Genomic DNA, 15,414 nt, shown 5'->3' on the forward strand with positions numbered 1-15,414 from the left:
CCGGCCCGGCCCGCCGCCGCCCCGCGCCCCTGCACCGCCGCCGCCGCCGCCAACGCCGCGCCCCGCCGGGCCGCCCGGCCGCCGCCAACGCCGCTCCGCGCTGAGGCCGTTTCGCTTCTCCAGCTTCGCTCATCTGCCCGGGAGAGAGGAAAAGAAAAAAAAAAAGGACTTCGCCTGTTGGGCGCCTCGGCCTCCAGTTCATTGAGAAAAATAAAAAAGGGAACTAACACTCCGCGTGCGCTTCTAGAGAGAGAGAGAGAAGAAAAAAAAAGCAAAGGTGGGGGTAGCCCCCTGAAATCCCCGGAGTGTGCTCATCGGCTGGGAACTTGACTCCGGATTCTCTTCGCTTTTTTTTTTTTTTTTTTTTTTGCCTCCCTGGCCGATCGCTCGGAAGTTGGACTGGAGCGGCGTCGGGAGCGGAACGGGGGGAAAGTTTGCAATCGGGGCTGGATTTACTGGCGCGGCGCAGGAAGCAGCCCCCGGGAGAGAGCGAGCGCGAGGGGTTGCTGCAGAGCCGCGAGCACGGTGAGGCGCGTCGGGAGCAACATGGAGTAGGTGCAGCCCGGCCCGGGACTGGGGTCTGTCCGTCCGTCCGTCCGTCCGCCGCACGCGCCCGCGCCCGCGCGCTTTGGGACTTGGGGTGGGGGGTTGTTGGGGGTTGCGGGGCCCGTCGTCGCTGGGACACCCGCCTCGCTCGGTTTCTGCAAAGGGCCCGCGGAGAGCAGGAGGGGGCGAAGCACTTTGTGCTTTTGCCGAGATCTCGGGGGCCGGGGCGCGCTAGCTCTCCTCGAACCTGTCCTGGGAGAGGCGCAGACCCCCCCCCTCGGCGGGGGGCGGGTTTGGGGGGGAAGGAACGTTCGTCTCGGAGTCCCGGGACTCCGAGAACCCGACGGCCCCCCACCCCGACTTCCCCACCCCGTGGGTGAAGAGCGGGCAGGGTGCCGGCTGGGGGGGAGCGAGCCGCCGCCGCTGCCCGGGGGTGCGGGCCGGGAGCGTCGCCCTGCCTGGCGCCGGGCTCTGCGGTTCGGAAGTGCAGCCTGCTACCGGCCCCTGCCTTGTGGTCGGCCCGGGTCTCACTTTCTTATTTTCTGATTTGGGGACGCTCGGGACTGACCCCACGCAGGAAGAAAGTCATCAGGCGGGTGCAGATCCGTTTCCATTACCTGAAAAGAGTGGGGAGAAGAGGCTAGCATGGTGCGGTTTTCCCCCTCTCCCCCCGCTTCTCCCTCCCCTTTTCTTTCTTTTAATTTGCTTTTTGTTGTTGTTGATGATGTTTTTTTTTAATTAGGCATTTCTGTGCTTTTTTTTTTTTTACAAAGCGCTTTTCTGTGTTCGCTTGGCCCCACCCTTGTGCTGAAGTCCTCCCTCCGCCCCCCAAGTCTTTAGTCTGATCACACGCTATTCTTAATGGGGGGGTTTCAAGACAACTTTCGGGGGGCGTGGGGTAGAGACGCCGCAAGTGGGGGGCAGCTGCGAAAGGAGGAGGCCGGGGATCGGCAGAAATCACTTTTTTTTTTTGTGGGGGCTTCTTTTACCCTCTCCTTTTTCGGGATTTAAGACACCCTCCCATCCCCCAAAGATGCTACTTTTTCACCCACTGCCAGCAAATCTGCTTTCAAAAAAGTTTCCAGCCAGGGGATCTCAGCCGTGCACCCCGGCGTGCGCTAGGGAAGCCTGGAAAATGTCTCAACAGCCTTCCTTTGGTTGGAAGGAGTAGATGGGTCTGTAGGATTGGTGGGATTTTTTTTTTTGTGGCTGTTGTTAATCTCCCAACTCCAAAAAAAAAAGGAATCAGTACGTGTAGGGGTGCAGGCAATGCGCGTTCCTTGCGTGCGCTCGGAGTCGCCGGTGCCCGTGGGTTCGACCGCGGTGCCCTCCCGGGTGGCTCCTTGCTGAGGCTTCGTCGCGGCTGGAAACCTGTGCCCTGCGTTCCTGGCGCTCTGCACGGTTGCCCCGCCGTGGGCTGCGTGACCACCGCCTTGGGTACAGTGGCTCTAGGGACGCGGGAGGGAGGTCTTTGCAGTGGGGGGACGGAACTTCAGCAGCAACGGGGGCGGGGGGGGATGGGGGCAATGTGCCCCGCCGTGGCTTGGCACGTCCCATTGGATACGCCCGTCGCGACCCCCCCCCCCCCTGTCCTTTCTGGAGATTGTGTGCTGGGATGGTGGGGGAGGGAGACCGTGGCCTCTGGGATGTGTCTCTGCACACAGAGAACAGTCCCCTGGGGCTTCCACTGTGTCCCACCTGCTGGGGACGGTGTTGGGGCGCAGATAAGAGCCAACCAACGAGTGAAACTCTAGAGCTGCCGCGCTGTCTCTGACTGCTTTTCTGTTGCAAGTGGGATCCTGTTTCCAGCTTCACCTTGTGCGGAACTGGGAGGCGTGTGTCACCTGCCTGAGTCTCGCTCCTAAAAGGCGGAGACTGGATAAAGGTCCACTTTTGCCCGTTTTTTTTTTTCCCCTTCCTGGGCACCGGGAATGATAGTTTGTGATTTGCAGAGCGGTTTGCGATTTCAAGAATGGTTGATCAGGTGGTAAGGTTGAGGTCTAATGCTTGGATTTTTTACATTTCCTGTTATCAGTCCGTTTGTGTTCTCAACTGAAAGGGTTTTTTTTTTGGGGGGGGCGGCACTGCTTCAAAAACAGAAGGCTACACAGTTAAGAGCTTGACGTAATTTATTCCTGAAGGACAACAGTCTTTTACCTGTGCAAATTAAAGATGTTCTAGGCTATGAAGTATTTGGTTGTTAAGTTGAATTCTTGTTTCTCATGTGTAAGTTTGCTTTAAAGGTCACTGTGCTTTGCTGGATGGTAATAGTGCAAGGTTGTGAGTTTTGTGAGGGGGAGGCGGTTGTCAGTGATACTTTTCAGAGTGCTGACCCTTAGGAGGTTTCATTAATTAAGATACTACAGCTTCAAGTATAGTTAGAGATGTATGCTGCAAAAGCAGGCTTAAGCCAGGAAGAATTTCTAGGCTGCGTTTATTCATATTTCAGGGCTCAAAGAACGAAAATAATCCTAAATCTGTCACAGATTTTGAGGGGAGATAATGTTCAGCACCGCGATCCTAACGTGGCTCCTGGCCTTTTAACCTTCGGCCTGGACCTTGCTCATTTTGTGCACTTGAATAAAGAATTTATGTGCCGGAAGGAAACAAAGATCAGCTTTGTGGCAGGGACCCCCACTGGATTAAAGAAGTGAGGGTAGCTCGCCAGGGTACTTAAACAGTTAAGTCCTGGCACTGTACCTCTGGTTGTTTCGAAGCCCCCTTCTCCCCTCAACGCCCTCCCCTCGTCCCCTTACCTTTTCAAACCCTGCTGCCCAGAGGGAGGTGGGCAGTGAAGAGTTAACTCAGGTGGGTGGAGAATGGGAAGTATCCTGGAGTGTAAACCTTCTTTCCTCTCCGTTTCCGCAGGAATTCAGATGTGTGCTAAGCCTGCTGGAGTGACCATACTTCCAAGACCCGATGGAGGCCAGAGCTCAGAGTGGCAGCGGGTCACAGCCCTTGCTGCAGGCGCCCCGTGACGGAGGCCGGCAGCGCGGCGAGCCCGAGCCCAGAGATGCCCTCAGCCAGCAGGTACACGTCCTGTCTCTGGATCAGATCCGAGCCATCCGGAACACCAATGAGTACACGGAGGGGCCTACGGTGGTGCCCAGACCCGGGCTCAAGCCGGCCCCTCGCCCCTCCACGCAGCACAAGCACGAGAGACTCCACGGGCTGCCCGAGCATCGCCAGCCCCCCAGGCTGCCCTCCTCCGCCCGAGCCCCCCTGGCCAGGTCCATCAGCACGGTCAGCTCGGGCTCCCGGAGCAGCACACGGACCAGTACCAGCAGCAGCTCCTCAGAACAGAGACTGTTAGGGTCCTCATTCTCTGCCGTGCCTGCGGCCGATGGAATAATCCGGGTGCAGCCCAAATCCGAGCTCAAACCGGGTGAACTGAAGCCGCTGAGCAAAGAAGATCTGGGCCTGCACGCCTACAGGTGCGAGGACTGCGGCAAGTGCAAGTGTAAGGAGTGCACCTACCCCAGGCCTCTGCCCTCGGACTGGATCTGCGATAAGCAGTGCCTTTGCTCAGCCCAGAACGTGATTGACTATGGGACTTGCGTGTGCTGTGTGAAAGGTCTCTTCTATCACTGTTCTAATGATGATGAGGACAACTGTGCTGACAACCCGTGCTCTTGCAGCCAGTCTCACTGGTGTACGCGTTGGTCGGCCATGGGCGTCATGTCCCTCTTTTTGCCTTGTTTATGGTGTTACCTTCCAGCCAAGGGTTGCCTTAAATTGTGCCAGGGGTGTTATGATCGCGTTAACAGGCCTGGATGCCGCTGTAAAAATTCAAACACAGTTTGCTGCAAAGTTCCCACTGTCCCACCCAGGAACTTTGAAAAACCAACATAGCATCATTATTAATCAGGAATATTACAGTAATAAGGATCGTTCCTCTTTTTTTTTTTTAACACATATGCAACCAACTAAACAGTTATAATCTTGGCACTGTTAATAGAGGGTTGGGATATTCTTTGCTGTTTGCAGTGAAATGCTTTTGTCCATGTGCCATTTTAACTGATACGCTTATTAGAACTCAGCTAATGGAGCTCAGAAGTATGGGATACAGAACTTGGCGACCCATATGTTGCATAAGCTAAAGCAACAGACACTCATAGGCAGTTCTTTTGTGAATAGTACTTGCAAAATTTGTAAATTAGCAAATGACTTTTTTTCCATTGTTTTCTCCAGAGATAATGTGCTATATTTTTGTATATACAATAATATTTGCAACTGTGAAAAACAAGTTGTGCCATGCTATATGGCACAGTCACAAAATATTATACTAATATGTTGTACATTCGGAAGAATGTGAATCAATCAGTATGTTTTTAGATTGTATTTTGCCTTACAGAAAGCCTTTATTGTAAGACTCTGATTTCCCTTTGGACTTCATGTATATTGTACAGTTACAGTAAAATTCAACCTTTATTTTCTAATTTTTTCAACATATTGTTTAGTGTAAAGAATATTTATTTGAAGTTTTATTATTTTATAAAAAAGAATATTTATTTTAAGAGGCGTCTTACAAATTTTGCCCCTTTTATGAGGATGTGATAGTTGCTGCAAATGAGGGGTTCCAGATGCATATGTTCAATATAAAATAGAAAATATATTAACGTTTGAAATTAAACTGAGCTGTTCTGTCTTATTTTACTTTTTGTTGTTTTAAGTGAAAGAGACCACATTTCATGTTAAGGCTAGCATTTCGATGACATAGCTTCACTTATCTTTCTGAGATAACTCCTGGCTAAAGGAAAAAGAGGTTAGGATGATCTTTTGAGATAATTCTTGTAATAAGAAAAACAGTCTGACTCTTCTATTTTAATCATACAAGAATTTATTTTGCTATATTTTTGCATATTTACTGACTTGGCCTTTGTTTCACAGGTTTGTTGATTTAATTGTTTTAATCTTAAACTGATTCAGTAGACAGCCCTAAAGAAGAACAATTAGACTTTCCCTCTCTACTATTCAGTAATAAGAATGAGTGCTGGGTGGCTAATTAATACCGGAGAATTGAGGTTAGTTCAAGCATGTATTCAGTGTTCTGGTGTGTCATATAAAATTCTGATTGAGGCAAAAATGTTTTCTTGAGAGATGATGATGTCTGTTTTCTATTTGATTTTGGATTCCTACGTTTATCTCCTTGATACTGGTTTCTGGTGGTTTTAAAAAAACAAACAGGGAAAAGGCAACTTGTTTTGACTTCAGGTAATGGGTGTTAAAATTCCTTTTTTCTTGGCTTAATCTAGCCAGAGCATGCCAATTTCAAAGACCCTGCTTTATTTAATTGAATTTTACCCTAGAAAAGAGACCTGGTATGGCAGAAAGACTGCAGTTGTCTTTTGGGAGCAAACCTATAACAAATATTTATTTTTCTTGTTTGTATTAAGTCACTTGATTAATCACTTTGTGACTGAGTTTTTTTTTTTTTTCCAAAAGCACAACCTTTTGCTGCCAAGAATCACCGGAAGTCTAAGAAATGATTTACCTGTCATTATTGTTTAATCTCTTGTTTCCTGTACAGAGTCTCCTCCTCTTAACTTAGGTTAAGAGGTCTTAGTACAGGTTGTCTTTTGTTTTTTTAAATTTGGCTTTCAAGGAACTATGTATTCCTTTAACTATGACTTCTATGAGGACCTTTGGTTTCCTCTAAATTTTTCTCCAAAAAAACAATGCTGAGTTAATTCAGATATTATTCCAATTGATGAATCTGAATGCTGCGATTCTAATTCTTCTATTTAACTCTGGTGATCTAAAAAGAATTAGAATGTTAAGTTATGATAGAATCTATGTAAATTAGTGAGTTTGAGTATAGAAAGAATGTGATAGTGCATTGAAGTTACAAGATTTGCTCTAAGTAGATTGGAAGTCCTGTTGCAAATCAGGTTTCTCAAGAAGCTTCTGACTAACCTATAAATTGTTGAGTTTATAAAACTATAAGATTCATTTGCAGAATATGGAAGATTAAATGTTTATAACGAAACAGATTGAAAACAGCTGGTATTCCTAAGTGTGTTAGTTTTAATGTTGCAAGTCATCTCACTGAAATGTGGAAGAATAAAGATATTTCTACTTATAGAAAATGATTCTGGTTCTCCTTTTAGGGTAATGACAAATTTTGTTTTCAAATGAGCTGGCTCAGGCCAGCATGGAGCTCAGTGGTAGAATACTTGTTTGTATGAGCTCAATTTCCAGCATAGTTGGGGGGCGGGGGGAAGGGGTGGGAATTGGGGGGGAAGATGACTTAAGAATGTTAGACAACAGTAAGGTGATTTAAGTAATTCAAGGAAAGCATTGCAATGTTTCAGGATCTCCTTTATAACTCCTATGAGTTATTGAGGAGAAATTTGGGGGCCCCTTAGAGCTAAGTGTTGCATAGTTTTGTGACATGGCACAAATTCGGGTCGAATTTGTAGGTTGCTTGATCAAAACTTAGGTCCTCTTCTTGTTTTAACAAGAGATTATTTATTGTAGCATTGGACCTTTGATAATGCTATTTGAATCGTGTTATTGTTAAAGATAGAAGATCTCATGGCTTTAAATTGGAGTCTTTGATAGCCTTTATTTTGATGCTAAAGTTAAATGAAAAGCAATACAACAAATTTCAGTTGACTAACAAATGTTAAGCTTTTAGAAGTAAATGTTTTAAATGCATTGTCTGCTTTACCTGCTTTAACTTTTTTTTTTCTTTTTTGAAACCTGTGTGTTCTCAATATTGAGATTCATTTAAGAATGACAACTTGATTGCTGTTGCTTAAAGCATTCATTTATGTGTTTTGAGAAGGATATTGTAAGGCCCTGCCAAATTTCTGCCATGTTGGAGCATGCTTTGGGGATTGTCTGAAAGAAGAAAGACAAAATCAAGTGCAGGTACTTCCAAACAATCTTGATGCGTAACTTCTTTCTCTTACACACTTTATCTCCAGAATTGCTTGTCATAAAGCTATATAAGTCAAGATACTGCAAGTGTCATATAAATAAATGTGGTCTCAGTGCTGTGAGGTATTGGGAAAAACGGTTGATAGACTTGGAGTAATTTGTTAACTTTTGAGCTAGTTTTGACCTATGTAGTTAAGTCAAGTTTTCTTCTATCTGGAGAGACAGGAGGTGAGGCATTTGTCTTGCATTCGTCAGACCCCACTTCTACTTTGGGTCTCATGTTATCAGGGATGTCACTCCTGAACACAGCCAAGAATAACTCAGAGCAAGTAACTTGTGACCCAAGTACAACCCTGCCCCCCCCCCAACTTTTAAAAATTTAGTTAGACTTGTAGTATTTAGAATTGACCATTTGCCTTCCTTTTAAATATATAAAATAGCCATAATCTAAAAACTTTGAAAATTTGATTGAAGCATGTCAATTATAGCATCCTCTTGCAAGGAGTGTTTTAGCTAAGAAAGTAACTGGTGGGGATACTCTCTTGGTACTCTCTTGGTACTGAGAGAGTACCAAATACTCTCAGTGGTAGAGCACTTGCCTTGTATATGTGGGACCCTGAGTTCAATCTTTGGTACCACAAAATAAAAGAATAGGGCATTGAGCAGTTAGATCAACACTAGTAGTTAGATCAACATGAGTACCCAGTCTTATGCAATAGTTACTAAGGCAAAATATTTTAGTTTTAATTAGGAAAATCTCATTTCTCTGACATCAGACCAATTTTATGTGGTTTACTTTGTTTTTTTTAATGATTTGGGGGCCACACCCAGCAGTGCTCAGGCCTTACTCCCGATTCTGTACTTAGGGAGCATTCCTGGCCATGTTAGGGGGACCATATGTGATGTGGAAGGCAAATAACTTACTCTCTGTACAATAGGGTCCCTGGTGTGATTTAATTGAGTAAGTAAAATACACCTGAAATCCATGGTGGCCATTAATGGGAGGATAAAGCAGTCTGACTATGCATGTTTGTGCTTATATGTCTTACACATTGTGTTTTGTTTGGGGGTCATATGGCTGTGTTCAAGGCTTTACTCCTGTTTCTGGATCATTCCTGTCATGATTCAGGACCACACGTGGTGGTGTTGGGGTATAAAATTGCCCTAATATCTAAAGTTTCTTCATTCCCAGCCTTGGTCCTGAGTCTTCAGGGATCAGGAAGATAATTCAACAGCCTCCTTCCTGGAGCACATGTTTCGCATGCAAGAGGCCTAGGTTTGAGCCCCAGCACTGCATGGTCCCCTGGCCAACCCCTCCCTGAGTGTGGCCCCAAAACGCCAAAGAAACAAAGCCATCCTTGTAAGTTTAGAACATTTGAAGTTAACCTATTAAGGGTTGCCATGAGCTTTAAAAAGATGAATGACTAGCTTATACAATGTAGTAGCTTATGTGAAAACTTAGAATCTGCTTCGTACCTGCCCTGTTGTCTGGCTAGTGGGTAAAATATCCTGAGGGGTTTGTCACTGGTCTTGTGCACATGGGCAGTTGTACAGCCAACATTTGCAGTTAGGTGTGGATGTCACTTAGATTGTGACCTATGTAACTAGAATAGACTCTAATAACTTTAGCGTCAAATATTTATTAACTATGACTTAAACTTTGGAAATGTTAAACAGATGGTTTCTTTTATAGACTGTTGGATTGAATCATTGGAAAAGTCACAAGAGAAGAACCCAAGGATTTGTTATCCGGGTCTTTGCCCTGCAAATGAACAATCAAAACATGAGCTGCAGTTACTCAGCACTGATTTAATATTTTATCGGATCTCTACTGAAGAAACGTAGATGGACGTAAAAGATACTACAGTCTGGGAGAAACATTTCTTAGAGCTGTGATCAGGGGCCAGCAAATTAGAAATGGTGCTTCTAGGTTTAGGAACGCCACTGATCTAGGGCGGAGAGATAGTACAGGGGGGAGACACTTGCCTTGCCTGTAGCCAGTCCTACAAAGATTTGTTTCCTTTGGCACTGTGTATGATTTCCCCAAACACCTCCAGGAATGAGCCCTAAGCACAGAGTCAGGAATAACTCCTGAGCACTCTTTGATATGACTAATCTCTGCACATACACCCCTCACTTCTCCCCCAAAACTAATAATACAGGGTTTAGAGTCTTAAGTACTAAAATATCTGTAGTTGGCATAACCACATTCTATCCTGGGCAATTGGATCCCCAAAGGAGACATCTAGGGAAGTGTGGAGGCGAATTTGTCTTTGCAGTTGGAGGCCAGGTCTACTGCTAAGTGACCCACTATGCCCAGCACAGCCCCTGATAACAAAATTTTCGTCCAGTTTGAGAAAACTTGCTGCATGCAGAAGAAGCTACGGGAATAATGGAGAGAATGTAAAATGTTTTTCCTACACACACAGTCAGGAAGACTTAACTGCGTGAGACAGTCAGGGACAGTACACAGTGAACATAATTACCATTCTGGATGCTAAGCAGCTGACACTGTAGTGAAAATTTGCCCGTTTGTAAAGACCTTTATGTGTACTAGACCCCTTATTCTAGAACTTACTTTATAGAACTTTTTGTGCAGATGCCCACTTCTATAACATATGAGCCTTAGCCACAGGCAAAAGATTTCAGAAAGACAATTCTTGACCCAAATTTTGCTGTGAAGATTGAAGAGATGTGTGAAAAACTAACCCTAATGATTGCTACAATGTAAGCACTAAAGCAATAGTGAGTATAATTTTGAATTTCAGTTGGATTTTCCCTTGCTGCAGGCAGGCTGTTAAATTCTGGCTATGAGATCTTATCTTCTGCCCTCCTTGAACTTGTCTGCAGGACAATTAAATACATTTACTATAGGGTATATAATACACATGATGATAGATTTTAAGTACATAAGAAGAGGAAGTGATTAAGCCCATTTTGGGGTGTGGTGTTTGGGATCAGGAACGTTCTCTCAGAGTGGGTAACTATTTTATAAGGAATGATCTCCCCAACATGTGCTCTGGGTAGAAATCCATAGTCAGCCAGCTAGATGGAAGAAAAAGGGATTAATTTCTTAATTTTAATAAAAAAAAAGATGACATGAAGCCAAAAAGATTGATAAATTTCAGATGTTGCTTTATAAAACATTTGAAAATTGACATCCCACCCAAGCACTGTTGGTGTTGCTATGGATGGTCCAAGTACCACTTGATATGGTACTGGTACCCCAAGCATCTCTGGGATATTTCTAGGGTTCCCTGCACCATAGGGACCAAGCAGCATCACATTTTGGAGACTACGAGAATTGCTGCCAATAACCCCAATCCTGCTATGTACTCCAAAGAGACAAAAGCAGCTGATATTTTTAAAGACCCAGGGAATTCCTCTTGGAAATTTTATTTGTTAAATTACTTTTAATCAGAGTATACAATTGAGATAGAAGTCTGAAAGAAACATATGTACAACTATAATTCTTGGGTCTCAGCTTCCTACAAAATCTTATTAAACGTGTAAAAGGAGGAATTGGAGGAATATAATTGAAGGAACACTGGTTCCACAGTAAAGCCATGAATGTTATCCTCTGTATGATTCCATTACTTCCCTGTAAACAATAGGTAAATATTTCTCAAGACGTCTGGTAATTAAATACTCCTAAAGCACCTTGCTAAAAGGGAATCATTACACGAATATCTTTACTGTTGTTTTGTGGCTGGAGTGATAGCACAGTGGTAGGGCGTTTGCCTTGCACGCAGCTGGCAGGTCTGACCCGTGTTCTATTCCTCTGCCCCTCTCGGAGAGCCCAAGAAGCTACCGAGAGTATCTCGCCTGCACCGCAAAGCCTGGCAAGCTTCCCATGACGTGACATATTGGGTATGCCAAACACAGTAACAAGCCTCACAACGGAGACATTACTGGGCCCACTCAAGCAAATTGAACAACGGGAGGACAGTGCTACAGTGTTTTGTGTTCAACTTACTAAAATTTCTCCATTAAAAAAAATGCATGTACCTTTATTTCTCCATTAAAAAAATTTCTCCATTAAAAAAAATGCATGTACTTTTAAATGCATGTGTTTGTATAAACATAGATGTTTGCAATGTTTCTCTTATTTTTGTGTTTTAGGCCACACCTAGATGTGCTCAGGGCTTATGCCTTGGCTCTGTGTTCAGGGATCACTCCTAGCAGGCCTCAGGGGTCCGTATGCGGTGCCAGGGATTAAATTCAGCCTGGCTACGTGCAAGGCAAATTCCCTATCCACTGTACTATTGCTCTGGCCCAGGTATTTGCAATGTTCCTGTCACTATCACTGTCACTGTCCTCTCATTGTTCATCGATTTGCTCGAGCGGGCCCAGTAACTTCTCCATTGTGACACTTATTACTGTTTTTGGCATATTGAATACATTAGGTGTGTGCGGGAGATACTCTTGGTAGCTTGCTGGACTATCCTAGAGGGGCAGAGGAATTGAACCTGGGACTTTATACACTCATTTATAGTCCCAGTACTTTATCTCTGTTTTGGGGACCACCCTTAGTGGTCCTCGGGAATTACTTCTGGTTCTGTGCTCAGGGATTATTCCTTGTAGTGCGGGGGACCCTGCGGTTCTGGGGATCAAACCAGGGTAGAAGAAGTGGAAGGAAAGGAACTTAACTCCTTTGGTCCCCAAGTACTGTATTGGTTGTTTTCCAATTGGATTTGTGACAGTGCCACCAATTTTATGTGTGTTTTATTGGCTGGTTAGTTTGTTAGCCAGGTAAGGGATGAGAGCTTGTGGTAGTTATTCCTCTGTGCAAAACCTGGAACTTGACATACAGGAAATGATCTATGAACATTTGATGAATCAATGAAGAGGGAAGATACATTAAAGGTCTCTAAGAAAGAGTTCCAAAAATAGCATATGGCAAAATGTAAATATTAGCTGAGTGGTAATACGATTTTTCAACTCTAAATGGAAGATCATATTCTCATTTACACATCCTGGATATTAAGATACCTGTTATAGTGGTGTGATACAATTACTGTTGGCTTTAATTGTCAGTGCTTTAATTTGTTCCTTGTTACTGAAACTGTCCCACTTCAAGTTGAATTAATATACATTGGTTTTATATATATATATATATATATATTTAAGCTTAATTGGTGCTTAAAATGTTTTCTTAAAACAGCACAGAAATGACAAAAATATTAAACACTGGGCCTGGGAAGATAGTACAGCTGGTAGGGTGCTTGTTTTGTATGTCACTGACCTAGGTTCAATTTTTGGTACCCTGTAAGACCCCTCAAGTTCTGTCAAGAATGATCGCTGAGCCCAGAGTTAAGTCCTGAGCACAGCTGTTGTGACTTTCCCCATGCCCACCCCCCCCACACACACACTAAAAAAAAAAAACCCACAAAAAAGTTATTATGCTATTTGGCCTAATGTAATAGAAACAGATACATATTCTATAAAGTATTTATATAGAAACAATGATTTGATAAAAAAATGAATGAAAACCTTTGGTTTGTTTTTCTGCATTTTTTTCTTTATGGGACTACGGGTACGAGCCACAGATAGATAAATATGTGAGGGAAATTTCAAAGAAAGGTTCAATTGATATGACCAACTCATATATCTCAACTAGCTAAATGATTCATCTTTTGTTATGAATTTATCAGCAGTAGTTTCATTTCATGACTCAGAAAGTTTGGAGTCTTTTAGAATCTGTGGTATTTTCAGTTTTTAAAGTGTGGTAGTCATGTGTGATATTTAGAGAAATGGGCAGTGTTCAGATTTGAAGGAGTGATCCTTCCAAAGTGTCTTCTGAAACTAGGATATGGCAAAGTGCTACAGTTTGTGCCTTGCACATGGAGAGCCTACAGTTTTAGGAAAGAAGGAAGGAGGAAAGGAAGGAGGGAAGGAAGGAGGGAAGGAAGGAAGGAAGGAAGGAAGGAAGGAAGGAAGGAAGGAAGGAAGGGAGGGAGGGAGGGAGGGAGGGAGGGAGGATGGGAAGAGAGGGAGGGGAAAAGGGAGGATAGGAGGGAGAGATGGAGGGGGAAAGGGAGGGGGAGGGAAGGAGTGAATTATATACATTTGGATACCCTTTAAAGCTTATTTGTGACTTTTCTTTTGGAACAAAGTTCCAGTTCTTTCAAAAGCCTAAATGATCTGTTTCTTCTGCCTCTCTCTTTTATAACCATTTTTCTATCCTCTTATACTCTAGCCATTAAGGACAATCTTCCCTTTCTCTGAAAGGGTAGTGGGGTGTGTGTGGGGGGGGCGGTGGGGAGATGCAGATTTTAAAGAACTAATTTGTGTGGTTTTAGAGGGTTGCAGATCCAAAAGCTGTGGGATAGGTTGGCAAGCCATAGATCCAAGTAATAACTAACTGTTCCAGTTAGTCTAAAGGAGTCTACCAGTCTAATTTCTCCTTTCTAAGAGGTCAGGCTTTGTTCTAGGAAGGCCTTCAACAGATTGAATACGGCCCACCCAAATATGGAGGAAAACTCAGTGTCAGCCAATTTGCTTTACTCAGTGTCAGCCCATTTATTTATTTATATTTGTTTTAAGTAGTGACATAATGTGACTATAATAGCAGTAATATTTATACTTTTGATATAAAAAAATCCCATCTCTATCATCACCAAAGTGCCAAAGATTTCCCACCACAGTCCTTGAATTAATTCCATATTTAAAAGTAATGCTTCATTATTGTTTTTTTATAATAGCACCAATATTGTTGTTGTATACTTGCAGTGCTGCCACACCATGCCCCTCACCAGAGCATTTTTTTCTTTCCTTTATTTTTTTAGCCACAGGTAATGTTGCTCAGGGACCACTTCTGGTGGAATTTGGGGGACCATATGTGGTGCTGCGGATCAAACCCAGGTGAGCTGCTTGCAAGCTTAAGTCCGCTACTCACCGAACTCTCCGACTTTCTTGACTTTACAACCTTACTGATAGCCCTACTAGAATGCTTTTAGAAAAGACACTAATATTCCTATTTTACATAGAAGACATTGGAATTCTGTTAATCAGAGAATTTACTTAATAGGTAAAAATTTCTTCAAGCTCAGATTTTTATTTCAAGTCCCAAGTTTTGATCACAAGAGAGCTGTTTCCAGCAATACTTGCAGAAAAATGTTTCCTGAATGAAATCTGTATTCATGATTATTTTGATCTGGCATCTTGATCATATTTTGATCATGAAGATGATCTGGCATCTTCATAACGGAAACAAATTATGTTTTTCAATTGAGCCATTTTAAAATATCATCTAATTTAAGATTTGACATACCTTCTGTTGCCATTACCACCATTGCTACTGTTTCTTCAAATTAGTAATTAGTAATAGATTTCCCCTGATTACTTCTTAAAAATTCCAGTTCTTTAATACAATGAAAAAAATATATAATTGTATGTTTTTGAAATATACATTTCTTAACATAGAAATAGAGCAAAAATGAAGCCATGAAATCTTTTTTTATTCATGTGTTGAATTTTAATGGACCATAATTGAGAAAATATTTCAATAATATTTAAAAGTTCTGAGCAAAAGAGATAGCATACTTGCACATGGCTGACCCAGGTTTCATCTCACATGGCATAAGGTCTGCTGACCAGTGTCAGGAGTGAGCCCCGGGTGACCTGAAAACAAAAGATAAACAAGAAAAGATTGTTCTTAAGTTCTCTTGTAGTTCTTAAACTTGAAAAATTTATTTAGTGACTCATTCGAAATTTGCCGCATAATACCCGGTCAATTATCATTCCAAAATATATCATTTTATTTGAAATGATATGGCGTTATTATTCCAGTGAGACCAAAGTAAGAATGAAGAAACAATTCTGCATTGAAAAATGAAAACACTAACTTTCACATCCCATTTGGATCTGATAGAATGCTAAGTGTCACAGTGTCCTCAGAACAAACTGAAGATAACCTTGTGAACTTCCCCAATTTTGAATTGGTTCCTACTGTAGCTTCCCTCTCCCTCACTAGGAAATAAC

General features: G+C 43.2%; 1 protein-coding gene across 1 annotated transcript; it reads left to right on the plus strand.

The window, feature by feature from the left end:
* Nucleotides 1-384: 384 nt before the first annotated feature.
* On the plus strand, nucleotides 385-4,454 carry SPRY2 (sprouty RTK signaling antagonist 2). The gene is made up of 2 exons (XM_056109763.1): nucleotides 385-525; nucleotides 3,415-4,454. Exon 2 carries the CDS (start codon nucleotides 3,466-3,468, stop codon nucleotides 4,396-4,398), a length of 933 nt encoding a protein of 310 aa, XP_055965738.1. The 5' UTR covers nucleotides 385-525; nucleotides 3,415-3,465; the 3' UTR covers nucleotides 4,399-4,454.
* The last annotated feature ends 10,960 nt before the right edge of the window (nucleotides 4,455-15,414 follow it).

The sequence above is a fragment of the Sorex fumeus genome, unplaced genomic scaffold (genome assembly GCF_029834395.1).
Source record: "Sorex fumeus unplaced genomic scaffold, SorFum_2.1 ptg000008l, whole genome shotgun sequence".
Lineage (NCBI taxonomy): Eukaryota > Metazoa > Chordata > Mammalia > Eulipotyphla > Soricidae > Sorex > Sorex fumeus.